The sequence below is a fragment of the Leopardus geoffroyi genome, chromosome B4 (assembly GCF_018350155.1).
Source record: "Leopardus geoffroyi isolate Oge1 chromosome B4, O.geoffroyi_Oge1_pat1.0, whole genome shotgun sequence".
NCBI classification, from domain to species: domain Eukaryota; kingdom Metazoa; phylum Chordata; class Mammalia; order Carnivora; family Felidae; genus Leopardus; species Leopardus geoffroyi.
The window spans coordinates 55,523,249-55,539,642 of NC_059341.1; the positions used below are offsets into that span (position 1 = coordinate 55,523,249).

General features: G+C 36.5%; 2 protein-coding genes across 10 annotated transcripts in view; one reads left to right on the forward strand and one right to left on the reverse strand.

Moving 5' to 3' along the window:
- The first annotated feature begins 325 nt into the window (after positions 1 to 325).
- Positions 326 to 16,144, forward strand: PYROXD1 (pyridine nucleotide-disulphide oxidoreductase domain 1). 8 transcript variants are annotated; one of them, XR_006708528.1, is made up of 6 exons: positions 326 to 412; positions 10,451 to 10,557; positions 11,183 to 11,305; positions 13,633 to 13,767; positions 14,467 to 14,731; positions 16,041 to 16,144. XR_006708528.1 is itself a non-coding variant. In XM_045462636.1 (5 exons), exons 2-5 carry the CDS (start codon positions 10,501 to 10,503, stop codon positions 14,500 to 14,502), a joined length of 351 nt encoding a protein of 116 aa, XP_045318592.1. In that variant the 5' UTR covers positions 382 to 557; positions 10,451 to 10,500; the 3' UTR covers positions 14,503 to 16,144. The 8 variants fall into 8 exon arrangements, 1 of the variants encoding a protein (XP_045318592.1); XR_006708529.1 differs by having other exon boundaries at positions 365 to 446; XR_006708531.1 differs by having other exon boundaries at positions 382 to 557; positions 10,451 to 10,562.
- RECQL (RecQ like helicase) overlaps positions 14,733 to 16,394 on the reverse strand; it is a 57,586-nt gene continuing 55,924 nt past the window's right edge. For both annotated transcript variants that reach the window (XM_045462634.1, XM_045462635.1), the window contains 2 exons: positions 16,138 to 16,267; positions 14,733 to 15,550 (listed from right to left, as the gene is read on the reverse strand). In XM_045462634.1, coding sequence (XP_045318590.1) covers positions 15,395 to 15,550; positions 16,138 to 16,267 — 286 coding nt within the window. In that variant the 3' untranslated portion in view covers positions 14,733 to 15,394. The remainder of the gene's footprint in view (positions 15,551 to 16,137; positions 16,268 to 16,394) is intronic.

The window sequence follows — 16,394 nt, forward strand, 5'->3', positions numbered from 1 at the left end:
ACGTCATTAAGAGTTTAAGAGCTGTCCCTATGCCAAATTTCTCGCAGGAATGAATAGTGAAAACTTCAGGGCAGTTCATTTATTCTGAGAGTGCTCTGTCCTGTGAGAACTCTGGTTTGTGTTTAGACAATTTGCCAAACTTCTCTTGGCGACCCGTCTTCTTTGCTTTCTTTTGAGTTCTTTTTCCCCTTCCTCTTCTCCTTCTTCTCTTTATCAAATCAACGTGGAGAAACCAGTCAGGGGTAGTAACAGTAAAATGAAACCCCGGAATCAGAGATGTCTCTGCACTTCCGAATCGCAGCCGGAAGCGGATACGCAAGGAATTAAGTGTGAGCTACTGGGTGCCCGTAGCTCAGAGTTTCACGATTAGGCACGGGCACCGGAAGTAGCCGCCCAGCTTTGCGCCAGCCCTGTGAGTACAAACTCTCCGGCCTGGGCAACCCGCGGTCAGTAAACCACGAGGAGTCTGACCTCACGGAGGCAGGACGCCCTCTCTCGAGGCGGGGAAATTTGTGGTGGTTGGAGGTGGCATCGCGGGTGTCACCGGTGCTAAGCAGGTAGGCCGACCCGCAGACAGTTCCGCCTCTTCCCCGGCTCAGGTGGTGGCGCTCAAGGCATCCTCCCGCCTCTCCCCAAGTCCTCGTTCCAGATCCCTCTATAGCCGCTGCCTTTTCTCCCGCCCCCCGCACTCCTAAGTCTCAGTTATTAGAGACTGCGTAGTGGCCCTTGGGCGAAATTCTTAGTACCTCGCAAGGCTCGCCTTAGGCGCAGGGAGAAGTGGGGACAAGTTGTTGGGGGAACCCCAAAGCTGAGTGAACCAGACTGTGGTGATAGTTAACCTGAGCAGGCAAGAGGGTTTAAAACTGATTAAGTACTTGGTCAGAACATTCAGCCTTCTTTCTTAATTAGCTGATTGAGTTCAGCTTCCAGGTAGATGCCAGAGCCTTAGTTTATCTTAAATAATTGATGAACTCATGTTGTTTCCTATACTTTGAATTTCCAAGATAGAAGAGATTTCATCTCCAGTAATGTTTTATAAAACAACCAACAAGGGAATAGATGCAGCTGGGGAATAGTTTTCTGATTATAGTGAATAATCAGACCAAATATATACATATATACATTCCAAAAAGGACTATTTTGTGGATATAAAGTAAACATAAGCAATCTTTGAAGTCACAGAAGTAGTGCAGGAAATCCGAGAGTTGTTTTCCCACTTTAATCCTAGGTGTCTATTTTCCGTTTTTTCACAAAGTAAACACCTGTTATCCAGGTACTATACTAAGGGCTGGTTAGTCAATTAGAAACAGAGCCTTGTATTTCCTTTTTAGGGATTCACAGGCTAGTGGAAGAGACATGTAAATAAATCATTTCATCAATGTGTTTGCCAGCTTAAGGGTATCAGTGGAGTTGGTAAGGCATGAATTAGGGGGGAGGTATCCTTTTGTCTCAGTATAGAAAATGAGTAAAAGTTCACCAGGTGGACAAGAAGAACTAGATGGTTCAAAGGGAGGCGAGGATATAATCTTAGGTGGAAAGCATGGCAGTACTGAGAGCAGCAAAGCTTAAAGAACATGGTGCTTGGGGAGGTGATCAGAGATGAAGCTGGGAAGGTTGGCAGAGACCAGAACATGAAGGGTCTTACAAGCCTTGATGAAAATGTAACAAGAACTTACGAGTAATGAGATGATTTTGAGCAGTGGCCTAATGTGATCAAATACATTTTGAAAGATCATTAGTTACAATGCACTTGGGGGAGGGATTAAAATGAGACTGGAACGCCAGTTGAAAGGTGATTTTAGTAGTACAAAGAAGTTTGAGGGGTGTCTGTCTGGCTCATTCTGTAGAGTATGCGACTCTTGATCTCAAGGTCCTGAGGTTGAGCACCATGTTGAGTGGCAGGATTACTTTAAAAAAAAAAAAAAAAGGTTTGAGAGCTGGATGTAGCAATGAAAAGAGAAAGTAGGTAAATAAATTGCAGAATATATACAGAAAAGAAAGATGGAGAGAATGGTAATGTTATCAAGTATTATAGAAAGTTTAAATAAGATGATATTAAAAAGAATCTGGTGGGTTTTAAGGATGTATAGGTGAATGGAAGATGCTCAGGGTTTTTTTTTTCTTTTTTAATATTTATTTATTTTTGAGAGAGAGAGAGAGTACAAACAGAGGAGGAGCGGAGAGAGGGGGACACACAGAATCTGAAGCAGGCTCCAAGCTCTCAGCTGTCAGCACAGAGCCTGACACGGGGCTCTAACTCACAAACCATGAGATCATAACCTGCGCTGAAGTCAGATGCTTAACCAGCCGAGCCACCCAGGCACCCCCTCAGGGTTTTTTTCTTTATTGAATATTGACATACAATATTCTCTTACTGAGGTGTACATTGTACTGATTGGATATTTTTATGCATTATGAAGTGATCACCTCAATAGGCATAGTTACCCTCTATCACTATACAAAGTTATTATACTATTATTGACTATATTCCCTGTGCTGTGTATTGCATCCTTATGACTTATTTATTTTATAACTGGAAGTTTGTTCTTCTTAATTTTTGTTTTGGCCACTCCCACCCCCCAACCCCTTCCCACTCTGGTAACCAAGTTTGTTTCCTGTATCTTTGAGTCTGTTGTTTGTTTTTATGGTATTTGTCTTTCTCTGACTTATTTCTCTTGACATAATACCCTCTGGGTCCATTCATGTTGTCACAAATGTCAAGATTTCATTTATCTTATGACTGAATAGTATTTCATTGAACATTTATATACGTATGCCACATCTTCTTTATCCATTCGTCTATCAGTGAACGCTTAGGTTTCTTACCTACCTTGGCTATTGTAAATACTGCTGCAGTGAACATAGCAGTGCGTATATCTCTTTGAATTGGTGTTTTTGTTCTCTTTGGATAAATACCCAGAAGTGGAATTCCCGGATCATATTATAGTTCTATTTTTAATTTTTTGAGGAAACTCCATAGTGTTTTCCATAGTGGCTACACCAGTTTATATTCCCACCATGACCGTACAGTGGTTCCCTTTTTCTCCGCATCCTCACCGACACTTGTGACTTCTTATCTTTCTAATTACAGCCAATCTGACAGGTGTGAGGTGGTATCTCATTGTGGTTTTGATTTGCATTTCCTTGATGATTAGTGACGTTGAGCATGTTTTCATGTGTCGACGTGTGTTGGCCATGTGTATGTTTTCTTTGGAAAAAATGTCTGTTCAATCTCCCCATTTTTTTAATTGAGTTTTTTTTTATTCAGTTGTGTAAGTTTTTTAAATATATTTTGGATATTAACCCATTATTGCATGTGTGATTTGCAAATATTCTCTCCCATTCAGGTTACCTTTTCATTTTGTTGATAGTTTCCCTCTCTCCGCAAAAGCCTTTTAGTTTTATGTCATTTCATTTTACTTTGCCTGAGGAAAATGGTTCAAAAAATATTGCTAAGACTGGTGTCAGAGAGCTTACTGCCTATGTTTTCTTCTAGGAATGTTATGGTTTCACATCTTATATTCAAGTCTTTAATCCATTTTGAATTTTTTTTGTATATGGTGTAAGATAGTGGTCTGGTTTCATTCTTTGGCATGTAAGCTGTCCAGTTTTCCCAAGACAGTTTTCCATTGTATATTCTTACCTCCTTTGTCATAGACTAGTTGGCCATCTATGTGTGGGCTTATATGTGGGCTCTCTGTTTCATTCCATTAATCTGTGTGTCCATTTTTTTATGCCAGGATCATACCGTTTTGATTACTATAGTTGGTAGTATGGTTTGAAATCGGGGAGCATAATACCTCCCACTCTGTTCTTTCTCAAGATTGCTTTGACTATTCAGGGTCTTTTTGTGGCTTCATACAAATTTTAGGATTCTTTGTTCCAGTTCTTTGAAAAATGCTGTTGGTATTTTGGTGGGGATTGTATTGAATCTGTAGATAGCTTTGGGAAGTATGGACATGTTAACATATTAATTTTTCCAAACCATGAGCATGATAGATCTTTCCATTTATGTATATCTTCTTAAGTTTTTTCATCAGTGGCTTATAGTTTTCAGTGTACAGGTCTCTTTATCTCTTTGGTTAAATTTATTCCTAGGTATTTTATTCTGTATGATGCAGTTGTAAATGGGATTGTTTTCTTTATTTCTCTTTCTGATAGCTTGTTATTAACGTATAGAAACTAGACCAATTTCTGTATGTCATTTTGTTCTCTGGAACTTAATTAATTTATTCATTCTAATAGTTTTTTGGTTGAACATGCTCAGTTTTAACGGTATAGTAGTGAAAGAAATAGAAAATGGTGGAGTTGAGGAAGTGGAGTATGATTTAAGAAAATTCCTTGAAGAAGTTTAAAGTGAAAAAGAAAAAGGTTGTAGCTGAAGGAAAATGATGGGAAAAAATGGCAAGTTAAGCCTCTAAATTCTTTTGAAGCTAATACTAAAATGGTTTTGTTTTCCCAGAGTATATACTGGCATATAAGATAGCTTAAGTAAGTAAGGAATACAGTTGATGGTATTTGAGCCAATATGACAAAATCAGAGTTTTCAAGCCAAAATCAGAATTTTGGAAAACTCATATTCTTCACTGTGAGCCTCATGAAACTTGAAGAATTTTCTGATGAGATTGTTGGTGATAATAATGAATGTGTTTTTTTGATAATGTAGTGATTTGAAACTTGTTAACATTTGGAAGATCTCTGTAACTTAGTGAACCAATATTGTCCAGATGACAAATGTGATGTTAGAAGATCCATTTAAAGTTCAGGATAGACCAATGGCTTCCACAAGAACAGAGTATGAAAAATTCTTTGATATGGTTTCAAATTCTACATTGCAACTAATCTTTAAGAAACCACACGTGTTAGTGTAACATCAAAGAAGAATATACAGTTCTCTGAAAAGGCTGCATATCTGTGTGAGGGTGAACTGTCTTCTGATACTTCAGCCAGATTAACATATTGTAATAGTTTGAATGCAGAGCAGTTCTAAGACCAGACATTAAAGAAATTTTCAGGGGTGCCTGGGTGGCTCAGTCGGTTAAACGCCTGCTTCAGATTCCGTGCCTCCCTCTCTCTCTGCCCCTCCCCTGTTCATGCTCTGTCTCTTTCTCTCAAAAATAAGTAAAAACATTTTTAAAAAATTAAAAAAATAAACTTGCAAAAGTGTAAACAGTGCCATTCTTCTCACTTAATTTGTTTTGGAAAAAAGTATTATTTTTTATTAAAAGGATATTATATCTGTTTAACATGTATTGGATTTATTATTCTTTTAAGTGAAATATTTTAATTTTTTCTTAGTTTTAATTGTAATGTGGCAAATATCACTGGGTTTAACTCACACAAAAGTTCTTTGGAGTCCTCAGTCATTTTAAGAGTGTAAAGGGGTCTTGAGACTGAAAGGTTGAGAACTGCTAGGGCCATGGAGTAGGTAGGTCTTCCAAGTAGTATTTAATGGACAGCTGAAGTCAAATGCCAGTCTGCAAGGTGTGGTCCTTCCACCACACACTGCATATAGAACTGGAGAAAGCAAGTAGTTCAATCTGTGATTAGGAGTTTTAGGGTAGTTAATGGTTAAAGATAAGAGAGCAAGGAAGTAAAAGTTTGGGCAAAACATGAAATGATCTACAACGGAGTCTTGGCTGCATAGGAAGAAAAGTGAACCCAAGAGAAAGCTGATGGTTTTGGACAGCAGGAAAGAGTCCAAAGACTAGATCACAATAAAGTTAGCTAGTAAGTGGACAGAGAAAACTATAAGGATATGGAAATAGACAAGCTATTCTTGCCTATTCTATGTGGTTAAAGTATGCAGAAGTAAGTAGAGTTAGCCCTCATTTTCCAGGCTAGGAAACTAACGTGCAGTGACTTGGCTGACTTGAATTCAAGTCTTAAAATGTGGACTTTGCCTACTTTTCACTGTATATAGTGCAATTAGCTGACCTTCTTGTTTTATGAACATGAAGTAAGTAGCGTATAAAAACAAATAAAAATATTTTTATTAAAATTCTTAAAAGGAAATATTTTTTAAAAACATACATTTTTTTACCTTTTTGATCTAATACAGGTTTCTGAAGTATTGGAGGAGTTTGATGTTGAAGAGCAACAGAAAACCATGTTAGAAAATTGCTTTCCCAACATTAAGGTTATAGAATCCAGAATAAAGGAACTGAAGAGTAAGGAACATGTAAGAGGATTTTTTTCTTGGGATGCCTGGGTGGCTCAATCAGTTACACATAGGACTCTTGATTTTGGCTCAGGTCATGATCTTATGGTTCGTGGGTTTGAGCCCTGCATCTGGCTCTGCGTTGACACTATGGAGCCTGCTTGGGATTCTCTCTCCCTCTGTGCTGCTCCCACATTTGTTCTCTGTCTCTCTCAAACAAACATTTAAAAAAAAAAGGCGGGGGGGATTTTTAATGACAGTCCATTGTTCAGTCTTTTTTTAATATTTTTTTTAATGTTTTATTTATTTTTGAGAGAGAGAGAGAGTGCGAGCGGGGGAGGTGCAGAGAGAGAGGGAGACACAGAACCCGAAGCAGGCTCCAGGCTCTACGCTGTCGGCACAGAGCCCGACACGGGTCTGGAACCCATGAACTGGGAGATCATGACCTGAGTTGAAGTCGGCCGCTCAACCGACTGAACCACTTAGGCATCCCCCCCACCATTGTTCAATCTTGATGAGCTTTTGCCTGCTTTCTTTTGACCCTGTCTGTACCCCCACCATTACTAAGGCCCCTAGTATATAAAGCTTAGTAACATTGGTTTCATTATTAGAAAAATTTATACTTTCTGAGAGTTTATTGGGATTATATAATTAGTTGGATTTAGCATTTTAGGTTTTACATTTCAAATTAACATTAACATTCATATAGTTTCTACTATGTTCTGGGCACTGCAGAAGTGCTGGGATACAACAGGAACATTACAGTGAACTTGGCCTGGGAGGTCTCATTGTCATAGGGAATATAGACATGCACATGTATTAATTATATGTACATGTGAAAGCACAGTCACTGAAATATTATCAAAGCTCTGATATTAGGGATTTTGGAGGACCTCACAGAAGGAGAAAATATTTGAATGTGTTTAAAAGGTGGGTGAATTAAGAGTTCTTAATTAAGGACATTGTAGGAAAAGGAGGTTGCTTGTTCAGAGACCCAAAGAAAAGCACGTGGAAGAGTAACGTTGTCAGAGGTACTGTCTGTGGTAGAGATAAGGAGAGGAGATTGGCAGACTAGGGCAAACAAATAGGACTGTGAAGAGCTGTTTACATCATGCCAAGAAATTTATTTTACCGTCAGTGGAGAAATAGAATTTACGTGAAGCCAAGGATGGTAATATATTTTTAGGAAGATAGATGGCAATGTTGAGGATGAAGTGGGGTGGAGGAGTGATAGTGGCCAGCAACCAAACCAGAAGGTGGTTGCAATAGTCCAAAATGATAGAAGACCTGAATGAAGACAAGGACAGTGTAGTTGGGAAGAATGGCCCAGATATGAGTGAGATTTTTACTATAAACTGAGCAGGACTCAGTAACCCATTGGATGTGGGAATGAATAAGGCAGTCGGGAGAAAGGTGTTGTCAGATGAGAAACAATATCCTCAGGTGAGCCTTAGGTAAGATGAGAAGTAGAGTTTGTAGTTGTTTCTCTACAGCAACTCTAATGTGGGAGTTCTCCCGAGAAAACGGGTAGGTAACACATTTGAAACACAAATAACTTGATAGGAAAAAATAAAAAGTACTAACTTTTAGGAGAAAAACATTAAAAATCTGAATCCCAAACCAGAATAAATTTCTAGTACTCATAGTGGTACATATCGCATATGACATCCATGTCATTTAATTTGCAAACTGAGGTGGGCACAAATGTATGCTGATAAATTGTGAGGCAGTTATATTAGCACCTTTGAATAAATCAGAGTGCCACCCATTACCATTTGAAGTGTCCTACATGAGATCATGTCTGTATTCTCTATTTAAATGTCCTGAATATTCTTTAATGAATTAGAGATTTTTTATCTTCGTGTCTACTTGCAAAAATTTAACATTAACCAATTAAAAGAATGTTTGTTTTTACAGTAGCCAAATGTAAATTATTTTTTAAATTTGGTCAGTGTCTGTAACTACTGTTGATCAGATAAAATTCTAACCACATTATTTGCAGGAAGACATATAGAATTTCTATGTGCAGTATACTGTATTGAATTATTGGCCTTAAGTATTTGCTATGCAGCTAAAGAGTTAAATGGATAATGAATGGCTCAGTGGGTATCAAGTGCTGTCTTATGATTTGCCATATTTTATAACATGGCACAATGTTAACCTGTAAACCACTCCCACTCCACCAGTCTGGCATCTGTCATAGTTGTATGTGGGTGTGTGTGTGTGTGTGCATGTATGCTTTTCTAAAGGCTACTACTTATATGTAGGTTTTCATTTGATATTAAGGAACAAAAACAGTGGATCTTGAATGTGTATTTTTAGCCTCAATGATATTAAAATTTAATATAAGGGTGCCTGTTAGTTAAGCATCCAACTCTTGGTTTCGGCTCAGGTTATGATCTTATGGTTCGTGGGATCGAGCCCTGCCTCGGACTCTGCACCGACAGTGTGAGCCTGTTTGGGATTCTCTCTCTCTCTGCCCCTCCCCTGCTTGCCCTCTATCCCTCTCTTTCTCAAAATAAATAAACATAAAAAATTAATATAAATAACCCTAAAACAGTATATGCTAGGATTTAAGGTTAACACACTTTTCACTTATATGAAAATATCAAGGAGCATTTTTGCTGGTAAAGTGATTGTTATTTGTACTTAAGAAGAATCTAAATACTGTTTTAGTACTTCCAATGTTTTTATACTAAGACATATTGTAACCTTTTCTACCACACTTTACTCCCCTGTACCCATGGCAGACATTAAGGTATGATATGATTAGAATTACTAGATCTTAGTAACTCCCATGGAGATCAGAAATTCTCAATAAGGCCTGCCCCAGGTATAATATCAGAATGCTCAAATTTTATTTCTTTATTTATTTTAATTTTAACGTTTATTTATTTTTGAGAGAGAGAGTGCAAGTTGGGGATGGGGGGGGGGGGCGGGCAGAGAGGAAGGGAGACACAGAATCCTAAGCAGGCTCCAGGTGCTGAGTTGTCAGCACAGAGCCTGACACGGGGCATGAACTCAAGAATCGCAGAAATCATGACCTAAGCCAAAGTCAGCTGCTTAATCAACTGAGCCACCTGGGCGCCCCCAGAATGCTCAATTTTAAATTTTTTTTAACCTGAGGTCAACATGCCTTCCTGAATATCATGAGATTACCTAAGTTTTATGCAAAATCTGGTGTGAGTGTACCTTTTTTCTCCAAGAGAGAAAGATTAGTTTTCACCAGATTCCCAAAATGGTTCACGGACCTAAAATGATGGTGACTCACTGGACTGGATAATGGGTTCTCAGGTTTACTTTGATTTTCAATTGCTATAACAAAGTATTGAGTATCACGAAAGGCAACCTTAATGTATTTTTTTTTTGCTTTTGTCTTTTTTATTTAAAATGAAATTCTACCCATGTATAAATATATTTCTCCTCTTTCCTTCATGGCTCTATGTTTTTACAGCGCATTGTAACAGGAGATGGCAATCAGTATGTGTATAAGAACTTTTTGTGCTGGAGCTAAACCAAAATTGATACATGAAGGAAATCCTTTTGTATCAGGAACATGAATATTTCTTAGATTTTTCTATATTTGAATCAAAGTATTCCACTTAGAGTGTTAAGTCCTAAATTATAGAAGAGGTTTGTTTTATGATCCATAAACCAGAAAATAGTTACAGTGTTTTATTACTACCTATTTCAGTTTTAGTTTTGGGTGATAATTTTTGTTTTTTAGTTCATGCTCATGTTCTGTGTTCTTTCCATTGTGCACTATCCCAGATGTAATGACTGAGCTGAAGGTTATAACTTTCTTTATACACATCTTCATTACTGTACTTTGGGAATATGTGATTTGCAACCTAAATAATGGAGTATAATATATTAATATTTTTAAATAATTTATAAGGTGATTTTCAATTTAAATTTACTTTGTTAGAAGTTCTATGCTTAAATTTGAAGGAAAAATGTTTAGAATGCCCTATTTTGTAATTATTCCCAAAACAAGGAGATAATATTGATTGCATTACAATTGTTTTAGCAAATGTGCCTTATAGACATTATTTAGGTCTTTTTTTTTTTTCTTAAACTACACTGAACGTGGGGCTCGAACTCATCTCCCCAAGATCAAGAGCCGTATGCTTTACTGACTGAGCCAGCCAGGTGCCCCTCAAGGGGTGTTGTTTTAAAGTCCTCTCTCGCCTTTTTCTTTCTTTCTTCTATGCATTATCACGAAATGCTATAGATAGCTGGTGGTGATTACATTTGAGAATAAAGTTTGGTTTGTATTTTTGTTTTTAGAGGTATGGCCTATATAATTGACCAATGAAAAGATATACAGCTGCGATTTCATGGTCGGTGCTACAGAAGTTACTCCAAATATAGAAACTTTTCTCTGTGACAACAATGTAAGGTGAGGTTTTTTTATGTCCTGCTGTGAATATTTTTAAAATACTGTATTTATAAGATTTCTAACTCTCAAGCATAAATAACTGTTCCTTGCTTTAGTGTAAAACTGTAACTTAAGGAAGGTGAAAACAATTTGGGTCATATTCATGTTTGGATTTGCAGTTATTCCTTACTGCCTAAAGTCCTTAAGCAGCTAACATCCCAGCATAGATGTCATCCATCATTGATGGGACATAATGCACAGTTCATTTGTCTAAAGGTTGTTAAGAGACTGACACCTATGGATTCACAAGTGATTTCTTTTAGAGAAACTATCTTGTCTTTTTTGCCTTTTAGCATTTAAAGCTCACAAAACTGGAATATTGTAATTATGAGTGGGGTACTCATATGGTTACTAAGTGTTCTTGATGTTGAAAGTCTAAGAATTTTTGAGTTGGTCTGTATTAGTAGCATTTTGATTCCCTGGAAATTGAGCTGAGTTATCTAAACTTGCAGCTATTATTTACTTTCTCATTAAAGATCAGCATACGAAGGTGTACAAATGTGACTTGTTCTTTTACTTTAGAATGACAAAGCCATCTTTCACTTTTCTTCCCATGTGTTCTCATAAGAAACATTGTTTAGTTTGATCTAGGCGAAGATGGTGGCCTGAAAGTGGATGATCACATGCACACGTCTCTCTCTGATATCTATGCTGCAGGTGACATCTGCACTGCATCATGGCAGCCCAGCCCAGTGTGGCAGCAGGTAAGCCAGCATCCAGGATCACATCCATCTGACGGTAAAGGAGTTGCTACCAGCAAATCTAAATATCTGGTTTTCCAACTTTTTTACTTTAAGTAAGAAGCTATCATAGAGTTTTTTGTGACAATTAAAGAATTTTCCCTTTTGGTAAGTTATTATATAGTGATGGAACAGTAGTTTAAGAATTATAGGCTGTTACTTTGCTTGTCATCTTCAGATACTTATCAGCACTGTCCAATGGAACTTTATGCGATGACAGAAATGTTCTGTACCTTTGCAGTGTCCAGTCAGGTAGTCACTAACCACGTGTCTCTATTGAGCACTTAAATTTAAATAGCTACATGTATTTAGCATCTGCCAGACTGGACAGCACAGCTTTAGATTAATAATTACTGAGGTGTAAACCAAGTTGATAAATGATGATCCTATGGGACCCTGATGACCCTATTCTGTCCCTGGGGAATTAGGATTGAAAAAATTTCCGATAGTAAACAGCATTCCTCAGCTGAACACGTCCATTCAACTGGATGTAGACTTCCTCCTGCCCTCACAGTGTTGCCTCCCTCCTAATGGTGGAGCAGAAATCCTTGAAGAGATACTCAGGCCGTGGTCATAGGTGAGGTTGTCTCAGGGGGAGTAGAGACACAGATAAATGAACCAGGCAACAGTTGGTAAAAGACCAGCTCCAAAGGTTGGGATATCACTCCTTCATATCAACCATGGAGCGTGAAGTCGTGAAGAACTAGATGTATTTTAAGAGGCAGCTTCATTACTTTGTGTGTTTTTACCTACAGCAGAGCTAACAATCATATAAGAGTGCTTTCAGCCTGTTTCTAAAGTGCTAGGTTGTTTTCAGTTTCCTCTGGAGTCATTCTGTGTCACTTCTATGGTATATCTGTCATCAACTCTCAATTAGGAGTTGGGGGTTGTGGGATTTTTTTTTAACATTTTAAACCCTCTAGAATAAATTATATCCTTAATGTGTCATATTCTGCTATAGGCAATATCCAAAAATAAACAGGTGTCTCTTGTTTGGAGTGAATCTAATAGACCTTGTCTCTTAGTTTGCAGAAGCAATAAATAAGTACTCTAAATAATTTGTTTTACATAGTCCAAGACACAAACTGAAGGGACTTTGAGGCTAGAATACATTTGGTAACAGTCCAGGCAGTGTTATACTGCAAGCCACTTCTATTAGCCTTTTTCTAGTACTGTGCTCTGTTTACTCTGCTCCCTTACCATAGGGAGGCTAGGACTTCATCACACCTACCTTGTTTACACAGGAGACTGAATTAAAAAAAAAAAAAAAAAATTATCACTTCTACCAGAAATGAAAATCCTATCTGTGACTGTGGTATGATTTTTGCATATGAAAGAACATTAGTCACACACAGTTAAAAAGAAACTAATTGCTTAGCTTATTTAATTCTCTTATTTAATTCTATGCCATGGCATAGATGGGATACATTTATGTCTTAAGTGATGAAATCAAGGCTCAGTTAATTAAATAAAAATATAAAAATTAAATATGTAAAAAAATTGACATTTAAATCTCTTAACTCCTGAGGTGCCTGCGTGGCTCAGTCGGTTAAGCATCTGACTCTTGATCTCCGCTCAGGCCTTGATCTCAGGGTTGTGAGTTCAAGCCCCACATTTAAAAAAATAAAATAAATCTCATGACTCTCAAGGCCAGTGTTCTATCAGGGATTCACAAAACTTGGTAATAAAATAAATAAAAATACTGTAGAGGAGAAATTAATGATATCTTAAGGGAAGAATTTAAAATGAATTCCCAACATGGGTTGCTGAAATCTGGTAAGATTTCCTGAGACTAGACACCAACTAGTATTATCGGTCTGCGTGACCATTGAGGTTTAACTGCATTGGAAGCCTCAATCTAAGGATTAAAAATCTAAGGATTAGGAAAAGGGACATATATTTCAGTGATACTTTGTCATTTCTTGTGTGATAAACTTACTCTGCAAGAGGAGACTGGTTATTAGCGTTATTCTTACCTAGTATAGCCTCAAATATTTTAGCTATTTTTGAAAGAGAATTTATTGAAACATATAGAGTTGGTATTATCCTTTAATTTTAGGGCAGTAATTTGGATAGAATTCTCAAATAGCCAAGTCAGTTTGGGTTAGTGTGGACTGGTAATTGCTTCCATGGCAAACATAATCTAACTAGTCATCTGGCTAGCTAGATCTAACCAATCTCAAGGACTGTCAATATTGAGCCCCTTTTAAGGAATTTTTGTCAGGTTAAGGTGCTAGCATTTTTTAAGTAAGGACATTGAAAATTATATCTCATAACATTTTTTATTTCAGATGAGGCTATGGACCCAGGCTAGACAGATGGGGTGGTACGCAGCCAAGTGCATGGCTGCAGCTACTTTAGGATACTCTATTGACATGGACTTCAGCTTTGAACTTTTTGCTCATGTAACATTTTTCAACTATAAGGTAAAATAGATAAGTAAATTAGTACCTTTTTCTGCTTGTGAGTCTTGTAACTACCTGATTTTCTCATTGAATAAGAATTTACATGGTTTTAATCATTTTAGAAAAATGACATGTTTTCTCATTTCTTGCAAATCAAACCTGGTATTAATGCTGGTCTTAAGGGAGAAAAAATCTCTTCCAGAGTTGTTCCCCATTAGTGCATTTCTACATTTATTTGGGATTCAGTCTCACTTTTTAAGGGCGATAGCTACTGTACTTAAGAATGAACCAGGTACTTTGCCATACTTTTTACTCCTCTTTACAGTATTCTGAGGTAGGTTTTTTTTTTTTTTTTGGTAATTTAATGATGAGGAATACACACAAGGTTTAAGGAGGTTAAATAATTTGCCCATGCAAGATATAACTCAGTTCCTTATTAAATATTTAAGTCATGACTCTAATATATAGTCCAGATCCTACATATTTAATTTACTACATATTTTTAATTTTCATATAGATTTTGTGGTAGTGTCATCTGAACAATAAATGTAATGTCATTCAAATGTTTTCTGTGGGACCCTCTCCAATGAATGACACTTTTAGCTATAAAATTTTGTGAATAGATTTTTGTGCTAGTCATCCTAAAATAACACAGTGTAACTGCATATTATGCTTCCTTTTTGGTACTCATTAGAATAACTTTATTATCTCTGTATATAGGTTGTACTACCAGGAAAATACCACACATGGGGCTGAGGTTCAGATCATGAATTAATGCTGAGATGTACCAAAGGACAAGAACACATCAAAGTCGTCATGCAGAATGGGAGAATGATGGGAGCTGTCTTAATTTTAAATCATATGGATCTTTCATCATATGAAGAAGGTCTGCTAGATTCAAATATTGATATAACATTACTTTGATTTAAAAAGGCATTTCAAGAATTACATAAAGTTCCAAGTAACACAAGAAAGTCACAATAAGGTAAACGACCACATGGATTTAATGAAGTTAAGAATACAGAAGTCATAATGAGAGTAGTGGGAAAGTATTAAAATAGAAGTAAAATGATTAAGATCAAATAATTTACAGATTTTTTTTTTTCCCAACACAAATTGACCACTTATATAAATGTAAGGATTTAAGTTAATCATTTCTGTGTAACTGCTTTGGAGCAGATTTAGCTACTTAGCTGACAATTTGGTCTGGTATACCAAAGTCATTCTTTGATTGTGAAATGTCAGAGAGGATTGTCGTTTCAAGAGGCTTACAATTTTACTTTAAGGAAGGAGCAAGATCTTACTTGCTAATATCCTTTTACGTTCTGATTGTATAGCTGTTATGAGCTGAAATCACTCTTCTGTAATAAACCTACATAAAATATTCCTTATGATAACATTAATATCAAAAGAGAATACAATTAGGTATATCAAGAGATAAAAATATTTTACGTTAATATTTTTCTCAAAAAATAATAAAATTACTTTTCTTGTTTTATACTGTAAATTTATATAATTCATGATGTTAAATATTGAAGTCTTCAATACTTCAGGCAAGTTCCATATGTATAAAATATTAATAAAACTGTCTTAAACTTTTAACTACAAAATAATGGTGTACACATGCATAACTATTTTCTTGGAAAATTTAGAAACACTCATCTCCTGCATCATCAATTTTTCTTTTTTTAGTCCCTGTATTCTTAGATCGCTGAAGCATGTTTGCAGACTTCTGGAAGTTACCTGAATTTTTTTCTTCCCTCCTTTTATCAGCTCCTTCAGAATGGCAAGTTTCAGATTCGGTCTGCCAACAAAAACAAAGCAAACATTCTGATCAAAACTCAGCTGTTCCATTTTTTCTTCAGATTAACAATCCCCCTGGTCCTTCTATATCCAGTAGCTCTTTAGTTAAGTGTCTAGTGGTCTCTTTTTTTTTTTTTTTACCTTTAAATATCCACTCAAATATGAGCCCTATCCTAAAGGGATATGCTGTCAGAAAAACCCTAATCCATAGACACAATGATACATGGCATGTCTTTGCAGACGAGAGTATTTTGTGCATAAGAGTCATTGGTTTTCAACATCTGCTACAAAGATAGACTTCTCAACCAGTGTTCATCACAACCAATATTGTGAGGGCAGGGTGCATCACAAACTAGACAACACTAAAATGGATTTTTCACGTTCTAAAATGTTGGAAATTCTAGTCTATATTAAAAGGTAAAGTAGTTTAAATTGTTACTTAATACCTCTACAATAAAACAAAAGTAATGTTTCCTCTCTTCCATGCCTAGATTCCTGCCTATCTCCTGTGTTCATCTGGACCCAGCACAGTGCCATTTAAAGCATCCCATAAGCTTTAATGTATTTTTTCATTATATAAAGAGTTACCTTGAAACAACTCTGTGTGGGCTTCTTTACTTGCATGGTAATAATATGTGCCTCATTATTTAGAAGATGAGCTTTAGGTCCTATTTTCAAATATGAAATGGTAGCGTAAGCTGTAAAACTGTAGTCTTCTCTGTGGAAGATAAAGGCCAACAATCAGAAAGCTTTTAAGAAATTACAGAAAAACTAAAATTTATAAAAACAACCATAAGTGCAATAATTTTAATATGTGGAATATGAAACTTGTGAAAAATTAAAAT